General features: G+C 44.3%; 1 protein-coding gene across 7 annotated transcripts in view; it reads left to right on the top strand.

Moving 5' to 3' along the window:
- Window positions 1-7,515: 7,515 nt before the first annotated feature.
- The window catches only part of NPNT (nephronectin), a 70,854-nt gene continuing 65,453 nt past the window's right edge, over window positions 7,516-12,916 (top strand). For 4 of the 7 annotated variants that reach the window (XM_072939308.1, XM_072939300.1, XM_072939305.1 and 1 more), the window contains exons 1-2: window positions 7,516-7,930; window positions 10,136-10,236. In XM_072939308.1, the coding sequence (XP_072795409.1) occupies window positions 7,860-7,930; window positions 10,136-10,236 (172 nt within the window). In that variant the 5' untranslated portion in view covers window positions 7,516-7,859. The remainder of the gene's footprint in view (window positions 7,931-10,135; window positions 10,237-12,916) is intronic. The other 3 variants (XM_006216156.4, XM_006216157.4, XM_006216159.4) reach the window with 2 other exon arrangements.

Genomic DNA, 12,916 nt, shown 5'->3' with positions numbered 1-12,916 from the left:
TCAAGTTTATGTGAAAATTTTAACTGTCTATAATAAAATAAATAACATTAAACATAACTGGCATACAAAATTTAAATTATTGGGGGAAATTAATGGTGAAATATATATATCGCTTTAAAATTTTTTAATAGTCTATTTTTTAGAGCAGTTACAGAGTCACAGCAAAATTGAATGGAAGGTACAGAGATTTCTCATATGTTCCCCGCCCCGACACATGCGTAGCCTCCCCCATTATCAACATCCCTCACCAAGTGGTACATTTGTTACAGTCGGTACGCCTATGTTAACACACTGTAATCACCCAAAGACCCTAGTTTGCACTAGGGTTCACTCTTGGTGGTGTACATTCTATGGGATTTGATACATGTATTATGGCATGCATCCCCCATCGTAGTATGATACAGAATAGTTCTGCTGCCCTAAAAATCCTCTGTCCTCTGCTCATCATCCCCCTCTCCTCATTAACACCTGGCAACCACTGATCTTTTTACTGTCTCCATGGTTTTCTGCGAGCCACTTTTAAAAGTGAAATTTGATATAGTAAGCTTTCATCAGAAAATAGAAGACATAAAATTTTCTCCAAAGAGACAAAACTTTTTCTTGGCCCTAAGTTCTGTAAGAAATTACTTTATGGGATCATGATAGATACATCAGACAACATCCACAACAATCTTCCAGAAAATGCAGGTGACATCTTACTTAACTGTGTCTTATAATAAACTCACTAAAGTTGTAAGTCCAACTCACTAAGTGAAGAGTCTTCCAGGTTCTAAGTTAAGTTCCAAGAGACTAACTTGATCCAAGGTTAACACTGGGGAAATCCAGAGGAATTGTTAATTAGTACATCCCCAATCTAGACTGGCTTCCATAAATATCACTTATTTTAACAAGGAATTTTATAAGCACCAAAGTTTTACCTAAAGGACTGGTTTTCCATGTTGTTGGAGGACAGATCCATGTTTTTAGAGACCAGAAGAGCAGATTAATAATTTATTATAAAAGGGGAAAAGCTTAACTAGTACTTCCCCCATGTGGCAGCGAGATGCAAGAGTATTTTAGGCAACTCTGAATTTGCTCAAATACTTTGATAAAAGCTAAATTGAGATTAGAGATTCACGACACAGCATTGTCAGAGCTGGTTTAGGCATAGAAAATGTTAAGGCAAGTGTTTGCAGTTGCCTGTCTTGGACAAAAATCTTAGAGAAGCATTTAATTCCCAGCAGTAAAAGCTTCCCTTGAGTTGAAGAAACAATTGGTAGTTGTTGAGCACTTACTACATGCACCATGCACTTGACTAGGTACTTTTTACAATTTACCTAATTTAATTGGGTGGGTTATATGTTAAGAATTCCCAAATAAAGGGAGTGGGGTATAGCTCAGTGGTAGAGTATGTGTTTAGCCTGCACAAGGTCCTGGGTTTAATCCCCAGACCTTCATTAAAAAAAAATCTTTTTTTAATCTAATTACTTCCCCCCCCCAAAAACACTATAGAACAATAACAACAAGCTATTTTAAAAATCCCAAAAAACAAAACAACAACAACAACAAAAGAATTCCCAAATAAATATATTGACTGCTGTATGATGAAAATCATTAAGTGAATTTTAGAGAATGATTTTCAAGTACAATGATTTTTCTGTGATGTCATAGTGTTAAGCTTTCTTTCTAGCAGTAATTAAGTACTAAGTTAACTGATCTCTTGACGCTACGGCAAAGACAATGTTAGGTATGCAGTTAAAAGTTTTCATTTTCCTCCTTGGCACATTGGAAAAATATATTTTCCAAATCCTCCTGCAGTTAAGTTAGAGCCATGTAACTAGGTGGTAGCCGACAGAGTGCCACAGATCCCCAGGTGTGATTGCCCGGGCGTTCTCTCTCCCTTGGCCACGTGGCTACAGAAGGAGAACTCCGGAAAGACAGAACCACAGGATGGAAGGAGCCCAGATCCCTGAAAAGCCACTTGCAAAGGATACTCAGGAGGGCTGTCCAACCTGCATTAAATTTTTGTGCTAATGAAAGGAATTTAACTGTGTGAAGCCAAAGATAATGGGGGCAATGTGTTAAAGAAGCTGGCTAGTGTTACCACTCCTGGTTTTGTGATACTAAAAATTTGTTGTCAGCATAGAAGAACTTTTCTACACATAAAATCATGAATCAAAAAATGTTAATTTGTATCAGATCATTAAGATACAAATTTAAAAGGGCTGAAAGGTATGAGACTAAACCTAACTATTTTATAACTCCTGCAACTGCTTCCTAATGTGTTGATCAGCCATTCATGTCCATTTCAATTATCTGACAATAAAATAGAATCAAATGAATCTTCCATTATCTTTGTAGAATTATTTGAAGATGGATGAGAATCATTGACAGTAAGTACAGTTGTCCCCCCATATCCACAGGGTTCCCAGGACCCCTCTGGAGAACAAAATCCACAGATATTCCAGCTCCTCAAATAAAATAGTGTCTTACAGTTGGCCTTCTCATATCCACGGGTTCCCATATCTGCAGATTCAACCAATGGTGGTCCACCTTCAGTTCCATCTCTTGTGACAACCCCACTGACATAGTGTCCAAGGTCTCTGCAAGGGACATGCCCAGTTACAAGAGGCACTGAACTCAGGTTGATCCAATGCCATGGTCTGCAATCAGGCATGTTTGGTTCTCCCTGTCAAAATGCCATTTACCAATCAGGGGTTCATTTTTACCAGCAACATAGCAACATAGTTCACAAATCACCTTATCAGGTTGCCGGGGGAACAGTGCTCAAAAGTTAAGGTAAGGTCAAATTCTCATGTAGAAGGGGAAAGGATTTTGTTAATCCTTTACCCACATAGAGGTTTCTGATTGTAATGGATTCTTTTAACATATTCCTAGATTGTACTTGCTAAACATTTGTTTAGGGGTTTTGCACTGATATTCATATCAGTAAATGTGCATATATGTACACATATGAAAAGGCTAACTTTTTCAGGTTTAGATAGCAGTGACTTCTCAGGGATAATTTGTAAACATTTCTTTTTTTGATGTTTTGGAAGAGTTTAAATAGGATTGGAACTATCTATTCTTTGAAAGGATGATATGCTCTGATTTTGGTATAACTACAGCTGCTGTGTGTAGGCTGGAAAGCTTGTGACACACGTTATTTTGTGAAAGCATTACCTACGCTCACTTGGAAGATACCGTATATTTCCAGGTATCATTGTGAAAAATAAAAATGTTAGTATATTCACTGCTCCTTTGCATTTATAAGGTATCCTAAGAAAGGGATGGGGTCAGGCAATGGTTGTTTTGCAAGAAGAAATGAAAGGAAATGAGAATATCCAGAAATTTGGGGCCTTCCAGATTTGAAAAAGACAACTGCTCTTATGCCCTGAACATTAATATAAATATAGGGCTACAAGCCTTGTGGCAAGGCTCAGAATAAGGGTTTTGTCCTCCCAAACAACCCTATTATTTCAGCTAGCCTCAAGGTGGCCTCCATTAAGATGAAAGAGTAAGGTATGGACACAAGAAAGCAAAGAAATAAAGCAGGCTTAAGAACCGGGACTAGAAAAGACTTTGGTCATGGTTATCTGCACAAGGAACTGACTGGAAGCAATTAGATCAGAAGCCTATTGGGGTTTTCAGGAAATCTTAAAGCCACGGAAACCATGAGTCTGGCCTGAAAATGTACTGTCTCTGTTAGCCCCTTAAAAGCAACACTCAGGCCTTCAGTGTGTACCAGTAGAAAAAGGACTGTAAAGGATGTACAGCCTCCAAGGAAGGCATATGCTCCAGTAGTCCCTCCTCCTCCTCCTTCTTCTCCTTCTCCTCCTTCTTCTTCTTCTTCTTCTTTTTTTTTTTTCAATAACAGACATTTATTTCTCACAGTTCTGGAGGCTGAGAAGTTCAAGTTCAAGGTGCCAGAAGATTCAATGTCTGGTGAGGACCGTCTTTCCAGTTTACAGAGGGTCTCTTTGCTGTATTTCATCCTAGTAGCATGGGTAAAAAATTAATGTTGGCTATTACCAATGATGATGATGAGGGTGATAACCTAACGATGGATGATGGTGAAGTCAAGAGGAGAGGATTATTATTTTACTTCCACGTTTTATATTTTAAAACCGTGGACCAGAATGGTTAAATAAGTCAAGGTACACAGCAGGCAAACAGCGCACCAGCACTCAGTTCTGGGGGAGATTCCCAGGCCCAAGCTTCTTACCATGACTCTGCCCATGCTCAGCGGGGTCTCACCTCTGAATGTTGGCCTGTGTTCTCTTCCCTTCTGATGTGGCTCTGGAAGATGAGGGGATGAGGCCGTAGACACAGAGGAGACCTGACTGTCTGACCACAGTACTTCCTCCACTGCCAGGGAGAGCATCTCTGTCATTCCTGCTCATCTGGGACTCAGAACTGCTGTGGGTGAGCAGTTGTGTGTTCCTCATCCTTCTTTTTTCTTAATAGGAGTTTTTGAAGCAGGGATCTTGTCCCTGTGTCACCAGTGCACATGGGACAAGAGGAGCAATAGCTTGCTTAACAGTTTGCACGACACTGACTCTGAGACCTTGATAGAGACAACATACCTTCTATCCCCTTTGCCCAAACACCACCCCCACTGCATGCCTTTTATTCAGTCTCTGCTCAAAATTCATCTCCCAGAGGCGACCAAATCACTCCACCTGAAATCACAGCCCATCTCTTCCTGTCACCTTATCTTTCCTCACCCTCTTTACACCTCTGTCCTCTCTTCAAAGCACCTATTATTTTGCTCCCCGACTGCAGTGTAAACTCTTTCAAGGACACAACTTTGTCTTGTTCCCAGCTGAAGTCCTGGCACCTAGAAATGGCCAATACATACATGGTAGGCTGTCAATAAATATTTGCTGGGAAAAAGATTAAATAATTCAGAGTTTCTGATTTCCAAGTGTTTGAAGTTGTGTTCATTTGGCTCTATTTTGCTGTTTATCTGTATCACGTTGTGAGCAGCGATAGAAAATTATTTGTGTGTGAGGAAATTGGGACTTTTCCTTGCAAGGTGGCATTATCTGGTATAAAATCCAGCCACAAGGTTGTCCTACTGGAAAAGTGCAGATACTGCTAAAAGCACGCTGTTTGGTCTGGTTCTTTCTTGTTGGTTTTTAAGGCTGAGAAAGTGACGTGTCAATCCCATGGGAACTCCCTCTCTGTTTTGGAAGGATCATTGGTGGTCATAACGGCAGCATACTAAGCAGTTAGACCTTGAAATTCCTTTAGAATCTCCTTACTCACAATAAAAAAAAAGTAAAATAAATAAATAAATAAATAAATAAATAAATAAATAAATAAATAAATAAATAAATAAATGCCAAAAAAAAGAATCTCCTCATTCCATGATTCAACAAAGCCTGATATAATTAGCTATGGCTTACTCGAGGGAGAAGGTAACGTCCACCAGGCAGAATTCAGTCCAACCCAATCCAGTTCATTTAACAGATGCTGAATTTAAGCCTTGTGCCAGACATTGTGCTGGGCACAGCGGATATAGTGACAACTGCCCTGGCCCTCCTATTGGTTAGATTAGTGTCTTGAGGGAACCTAGAGTTGGCAGAGAAACAATCACACCACAGTGCATTAAGAGTTACTCTCGGGCACGCATAGGGGTATTGAAGCACATACCACAGGAGTCTCAGCCAAGCAAAAAATCAAAAAGGCTTCCTGAGTGTCAGCTAAGCTTGGACCCAAAGAGAAAGTGGAGAGTGTCCATTTGAAGATGAATGGAGTGTTCTCTAGGCCAAAGAAAAGATACGGGGAAAAAATGAGGCAAGCAGAGAGGGTATTATGCTCTTGCTCCACATAATTCATCTTTTCACCTGCGGCCTGTCCTCCTTTCCTTCTATCTCCGGTTTTTAGCCTGTAGGTTAGCCCCTTCCTCCCTAATCCTCCATTGCTCAATCCAGGAACCAGTCAACAAGGAAAAGGGCTACAGAGTAGCCACTGGACCCTGGAACCAAGCCTGTACTACACTTGCAAAATTTGATTTTCTGCAGAAAAAATAGTTTGTCTCCGACATTTTGGGAGTTCATTAGGAAGATCTGAAATGGATGACACCAAGCTGTTTGCCTAAAATAATGTCCCAAGCCTGAACTGGCATGGATATGTCCTGAGATTAAAATAGAAACTTGTTTTGCTAACAGAAAACAACTTGAAATCAGAGTCATTTAAGTTGAAACCATTATTTTTCCTTTTCTTGCAGAAAATTCCTGTGTTTATACACATAAGAGATCAGGATAGTGAGGTCACTCTCTCACAGAACTTTCCATTAAAAATTTGAAGTTGGAGAAATCTCAAGAAGAAACTAAAGATTGGGGGGGGTATAGGCTAACAAACCCATTCCATAAACATTTATGAGCACCTACTACACTACAGGCACTGAACAAAGAAACTGGCCCTTGTAGAGTTTCCATTCTAGCAGAAAAATAGACATACAAAATAAGAAGTAAGCAAATTATATAGGAAACTATGAGTGAAAGAGCAAAGTAGAACAGACAAGACATCAGGAGGGGACAGGCTGCAATTTTAAATGCGGTGGTCAAGGTATGTCTCCTCGGAGAGGTGACATTTGAGCAAAGACTGAAGTGAGAATGAGCCACACAGATATCTGGGTCCAGTCAGAAGTAGTAGTCAATGGCCCGAGGCGAGAGTGTGCAGGAAAGGAACAGAAGCCAGGGATTAGAGGAAGAGAGGGCATAGGAAACTGGGTCTGAGAGGTATGGGACACCAGATCACTGCCCTGGGCAGTCATTCCGGCTAGGGTTTGGAAAGAGAGGAGACTTGATTAGACTGATGTTTTAACATGCATTTTAGGTTAACCACTGAGTATTTTCATTTGAACACAGTCCTTTGGTACAATACATTTTGCTCTGCAACAGAGCAACAATGGTTGCTCAAAATGGTTTCTGAATGATCTCGGCAAGATCTGGCACCACAAGACTTGTAAGTGTAACTGGCCCGCCTCTCTCTGGCCTGCACGTGCCCCTGGAGGGCAGACGCTGCTGTCCCTCTAAGGTGCTCAGACTGGAGCTGGCAGAGATAGAAACAGTCTGCACGTTTCTTCTTCAAAACTCACTGGAGGGCCAAACATTTCTTTCGGTGGTTACAAAATTTTTAAAAATCTGCCTCTGCCAACTCTGTGGGAGAAGCAAACTCCCGGAGTTTGCCTTTGCTAATTTGTCCAAGTCGTGCTGTGGTTTCACTAAAGGCAGACACTGTTCAGCTCCAGCCCCATAAACCTCTCTCGTCTTGGACTTTGCCCTCCGGTGAAAGCTACGGCTCGCCCCTGCGGTCGCCACCTGTTCGAGAGGAACCCGCGGAGCGCGCACCTCCGCCCGGGGCCCCTTTCCTCCCTGGCTCGCACTTTCCTGCCGAGCGCCCTGCTTTCCCTCGCCGAGGCCGGGCTTGCAACTTTCCTCCCAGCCTGGCACTCGCCCCGCTTGGCTGGTCCCCAAAGACGCTGCCTTCCCGCAGCGCCCCCGCCCCCGAGCTTCCCATCGAGCGGCTGAGCGCCCTCACGCCTCACCCGGGGCCGGGAGAGCGGCGAGTCGAGCGCACGCGCGACCCCCGCCCCTCCCCGCAGGCGGCGCAGCTCCCCCTGCAGCGCCTCCCCTCGCGGGCAGGGAGGCGGAGGGGGCTCCGGACGCCGCGCGGCAGACCTGCTCCGGCTGCGCGCCGCGCCGCTCTCCTCCGAAAGTGGCAGCAGTAGCCGCGGCGGCCGCAGGGGTTCCCGGCTCCCGCAGCTCCTCGAGGGAGGCAGGAGGCGAGCGCGCCTCTCCTGAGCCCCCAGGGCCCCTAACCTGTTCCCCGCGTGCAGCTGCGCCGCCGCCCAGGGCTCGCTGCCCAACATGGATTTCCTCCTGGCGCTGGTGCTTGGGTCTTCGCTCTACCTGCAGGCGGCTGCGGAGTTCGACGGGAGGTGAGTTGTTCCCCGGGGAGCCCTCTCCTCCTCCTTCGCTCGCGAATTTCACACCGTCCTGGGGTCCCTTCTCTCTGCTTTGGTCCAGAAGTTGGGCCACCGCACCGTCTCGGCGGGAGGAGAGCCGTCGAACTACCCTCTCTACCAGTGGCTGCCCGAGGCCTAGAGGGCGCGCCCCCTGCGCGTACGGGGACCCGGCCGTCGCTTTCCCGGGGCGTCTGCGCTGCGAGGCGAGCCGCCCATTCCCGGCTCGGGGAGAAAGGGGGCTCGAGCCTGGCGTCTGGGCTCTGACGGTGCGGGTTAGTCTCCCAAGAGGAGGTGACGCGCGGGACATCCCGTGGTCGGGGAATTCTCACTCTTGATCTAGACAGTTCTGCAGTGGGGAAACTTACAGCGGTCGAGGCCAAATCTCGGCTGGGAGCTGTCAGGGCGGCTCACACAAAGGGTGGGGAGAGGGAGCGACAGGGCTTCCACGGGGGACATGTTTGCCTCCCCACTTGGTTTCCTTGCGGGAAGGGACTCAAAATAAGGGCTGAAAGAGGGGAACGCTGTTTGTGTGTGTGTGTGTATATGTGTACGAGCGCACACCCAGCTCCCGAGACCTCGGGCGAGCCTGGCTGCAGCGTGCTCTGACAGGTTCCAACAACCCCAGCTCCGCTCCGCTGTCACTCTGCAGGTCCTCGCGCCGCGGCGCGCGGAGCCCTCTCTCTTGCCTGCCAGATCCGCTCGGGCGACTGTGTGTGTGTGTGTGTGTGTCTGTGTCCGGAGGACGTGCTCGGTTATCACCCCCCACCACCCCTCCACCGCTGAGTTACTGTAGGCCAGACTCGCCCCGAGCGCGGGTCGCTGCTGCTTGTGGGGAAACCAGGCAGGAGCAGCCAGGAAATTTTAACCTGGGTCACAGCACCATCCAGTCTCCCTCACGCCACGACCCCCCACCCCCCCTCCCCCGAGCAGCCGAAAGACTGCCGGCACCTGTTTTACCTGCAATCTTGGAACCAATCAGTTCCACGATTGATTGGCTTTCCTGTACCTGGAAGGAAAGGAGGAGAGCCAGTGAAGCGCAGAAGACAAAAAGCTCAGCAGTTTGTTTATCACCTGGACCGAGGAAATAGAAAGTTCGGGGTTATTTTGTCCTTTGGGTTTGGGGGCATGAGGCGGAGCTGAAGGAAAGGGGAATTGAAAAGATTAGGAGAGTTTAAGAAAACGTGGGTAGCGGCTGTTTTATTTTATTAAAGCAATTATTTGCCCACCTTCGAGTATGTTGTGCGTTTTTTTTTTCACACGTTTGCAATAAGAAATACATCACATGATTATACATAAGATCTTCATGTAGCTTTTAAAAGGTGTCTAAAACAGGTAATTAAAATATTGATCCTCTGGTTGGGGGGGAGGATCAATATCATTTATTGATGTGTGAATCTAAACAAGGAACCAGTTTACCAAATAAGGTGTCAAAGTGGAATCTGGTGGCAAATGGTACCCTGGAATTGAATGCTTGCTTTAGCCCTTATTTACATTAGAGAGGTCGATAGCACGCATTGTTGGTGCAAGAAAGTTTCAAACCACAAGGACACTTGAGATGTTAGCTACACTTTAAACTCGCCTTGGTTTTATTTAGACTTCTTTCTCAAGTACATTTTTTTTCAGGGAACTGTTTTGGCTGAAAAGTGATGTCTCGAAAAGAGTGCTGTTTCATTTGATTTTGAGAAACTTCCCCCTCTTTCTGCCCCGTCCCACCTGTACCCATTATATAAGGCAGAGAAATTTTCTCTTTCTGCTTTGACACGTCTTATATTATTTAGTACTTTTCCGTTTAAGATGAATCAGTCAAAACTGGCTTTCCCCCCCCCAGTAACAGGTGTGGTTCTTTGAGGAATCTGTTTTATTTTAAGCTTCAGAAACCATCCTGTGAGTGGCAGCCTTGAGAATTCCTGGTTTTATCTGGTGCTATTTCCATGTAAGAAAGGATTTTCCCCTCTCTTCCCCCCACCCTTGTGCTTTTGCATGTGTTAACTGTCTGATGTTTGAAATTAGATCATAGCAGAACTATTTCCCTGAAGGTATTTTATCCTTTAATTTCTGCAGGCATGAAGGAGTTCATAGAAAATTGTTAGGTGTGATTTAATTTTTTCTAAAGTAATAACCAAGAGGAAATTAATTTAAAAAGTGCCTCTATTTATTTTGAATCTTTTTGTTTGGCAGGTGGCCCAGGCAAATAGTGTCATCAATTGGCCTGTGTCGTTATGGTGGGAGGATTGACTGCTGCTGGGGCTGGGCCCGCCGGTCCTGGGGACAGTGTCAGCGTGAGTATCATCCCTGGGACTTCACCTTCCTCGGAGGATAGGCTTTCCACCATCAATCATGGCTTCAGTCTGCACATCAGAGGGCTCATTACTGAGCAAGGCTTGGTGGCGTGGTTCTAACGTGGAAGTTTTCAGTCCCTGACTCCTTATTCTGCCCCTTTCTAGCCTGAGCCACCTCAGTAAGATGCCAGTTTTGTTATTCAGAGAGCCACGTAGGATGCTCATTTTGGCATTTGTCAGGAACATCTCCAGCTCCTGTTTTCCCATCAGGCAGACTCTTTTTTTTTTCCCTCTGGGCTCTGAGATGGGGGTAAGAAAACGAGTCTAGACTGTATTTACACTAAATAAACTCTGAACTTTATTGGCACTTATAAAATCCTAACCGTAGCTGTTGTATAAAGTCACCTGTTTGTAAATTTTTTTTTCTTTTTTTTTGAAGTGAGATTGTATTGACTGGGTTCTAAGTGGGCCACCTACTATAATCAAACAACACCTCTGAAAAGCATCATTTTTAAGTTCTAGAGAACTTAACATCATGTAATAAGGACCAAATCAGAACACTGATTCTCACCTTTTCTGTGATCACAAATGGATATTTTAATGGTAGAAATCACAGCCACATCACAGAAGTTTGAGAATTTTGTTGAGTTTGAGAATTTTGTTCCCAGCGTTTTATCTAGATTTTAAAATTTTATCCCACTCTCCCTAACAACAACAAAAACAATCCACTAACGATCAAGTAAGTGTCTGGGGTATCTTGAGAGTGCTAGATTGGTGTGTCTGGTGAGATGGTGAGAGCTGAGTTGGTTCCATATATCCCACCCAGTATTTTACTGCTAATGAGAAAGGGGCTTAGAGAAATAGGGAAGGACAGCTGAGAAGGCTGGAGCTGGAGAGGGTGGAGCCTACCTTAGAGAAGTGTTGGCGGGGTGAGGAATCAGGTAGATTTCAGTTTGGAAAGCTAAGTGTTCCTACAGCTGCTTTAATCTTTGAGAACCACATGTAATGTCTGTCCTGTACTTGTGAAGGAGGGAGAGTGACTGTCACAGGTTGATGTCTCTAGTTAGGGATGGAAAGGTAAAGGAGGTTAATGTTTGTCTGCCTGCTCCCTGCAAGGTGCTGGGCCAGACTTTTTGTACAGCTGGGTCATTGCTTCTTTGTATAAAGGAAGATGGTAGTAATTCTAGTTTTCAGTAAACAAGAGCACTTAGGTAAAACTTCTGTGACCCTACTGGTTAGTCTCGTACACATTGTCTTTAAAGGAAGATGGGCCAAAAGAAGAATGGTATCTGGTGGAATATAGTCTATCGGCTCTGCCAGGTATCCAAAGTGCACGGCTGGAGGCCACAGGTGTGGAATTTTAAGAGCAATCAGGTGTTAATAAGCTAAGGGTGAAGAGAGAATTCTTCTCTCGACCCAACACATAAAGCTCTCCCAAATAAAAAGTAAGTAGTTTCCTCCTCCTTCATGGCCTTAATTGGCAGGACACCCCCACAGAGAAAGCTGAAGTGCACTGGGGTGTGCAGAGCCCCCCAGCCCCACCCAGGAAAGGCTGCCCTGGCAGAGAGCCCCGGAGTGCACCTTCCCTGAAGGCAGAGTGCCAGGGCGATGGGCAGAAGCAAGCGTAGGAGTGTATTTGCACTCTGCCGGATGTGCTGCAAGAATTCTGGGGAGAAAACTGTCTCTGAGAGGTTCATCGACTGTGGAATTCCCCAGAAAGAACCTTTAGGAGCTGTTCCATGTCTCTTGACCTTCTAATTCAATTTTCCCTAATATAAACATCAGCTTGGCAGTTCAGAATTTGAATGAGTGTAAAGACCTTTGAAAGGTCCAGTGGCATTATGAAATTTAAACATCTCAGGGATTTCCTAACATTTCACTTTCTGCCCAGCTTTCCCAGCAGATACAGGACACTATTTTATTATTTTCTATACTTTCATTCTGTTTCCCAAAGACTACAAACATAGTGTTTGATAGCATTTATGTTTTCCTTCTTATTTTTTTTAAATTACAGTCAATTTACAATGTTGTTTATTTCTGGTGTACAGCATGACTCAGTTTTACATATATATACATATTTCTTTTCATATTCTTTTTCATTATAGGCCATTACAGAGTGTTGAATATGATTCCCTGGGTTGTACAGTAGGACCTTGTTGTTTATCTATTTTTATATATGGTATCTTTTCCTTCTTGTTATTGAATCTGAGGAAGCTGCAACATGGCATGAGTTAATTAGTGAAAGGGTAATAAATGTGTAAGGTGATGAGCCCAAATCACAGTCTACCTTAACTTAGATTTGGTGAAAGTTTGAGGGGCAGCATAATGGAGGGAACGTGAACTCTGGAGCTAGACTGCCTGGGTTTAAATTAGTTCCACGTCTTTTTAGCTGTGTGACCTTGAGTGGGTCATTCAGTCCCTCTGTGCTTTCTTTTCCTCATCTCTAAAACGGATCTAAAATAGAACTATACCTCAAAGGACCATAACAAAGTCTAAATAAGTTGTTATTTGTAAAGCACTTAAAACCACTCCTGGCATAGAGTAAATACTAAATGTATGTTTGGTGAAATGAAAGAAATGTAAAGGAATACTGCTTTTGAAACAGAGTTGTGGCATGGGACGTACCCGTGCTATCCGATTCTTTGTTCTTTAGGCATGATATATATATTTTTGCATTTAT

Source organism: Vicugna pacos, chromosome 2, assembly GCF_048564905.1.
Source record: "Vicugna pacos chromosome 2, VicPac4, whole genome shotgun sequence".
NCBI lineage: Eukaryota > Metazoa > Chordata > Mammalia > Artiodactyla > Camelidae > Vicugna > Vicugna pacos.
The sequence above is the reverse complement of the archived record's forward strand: the minus strand, read 5'-3'. Positions and strand labels throughout refer to the sequence as shown.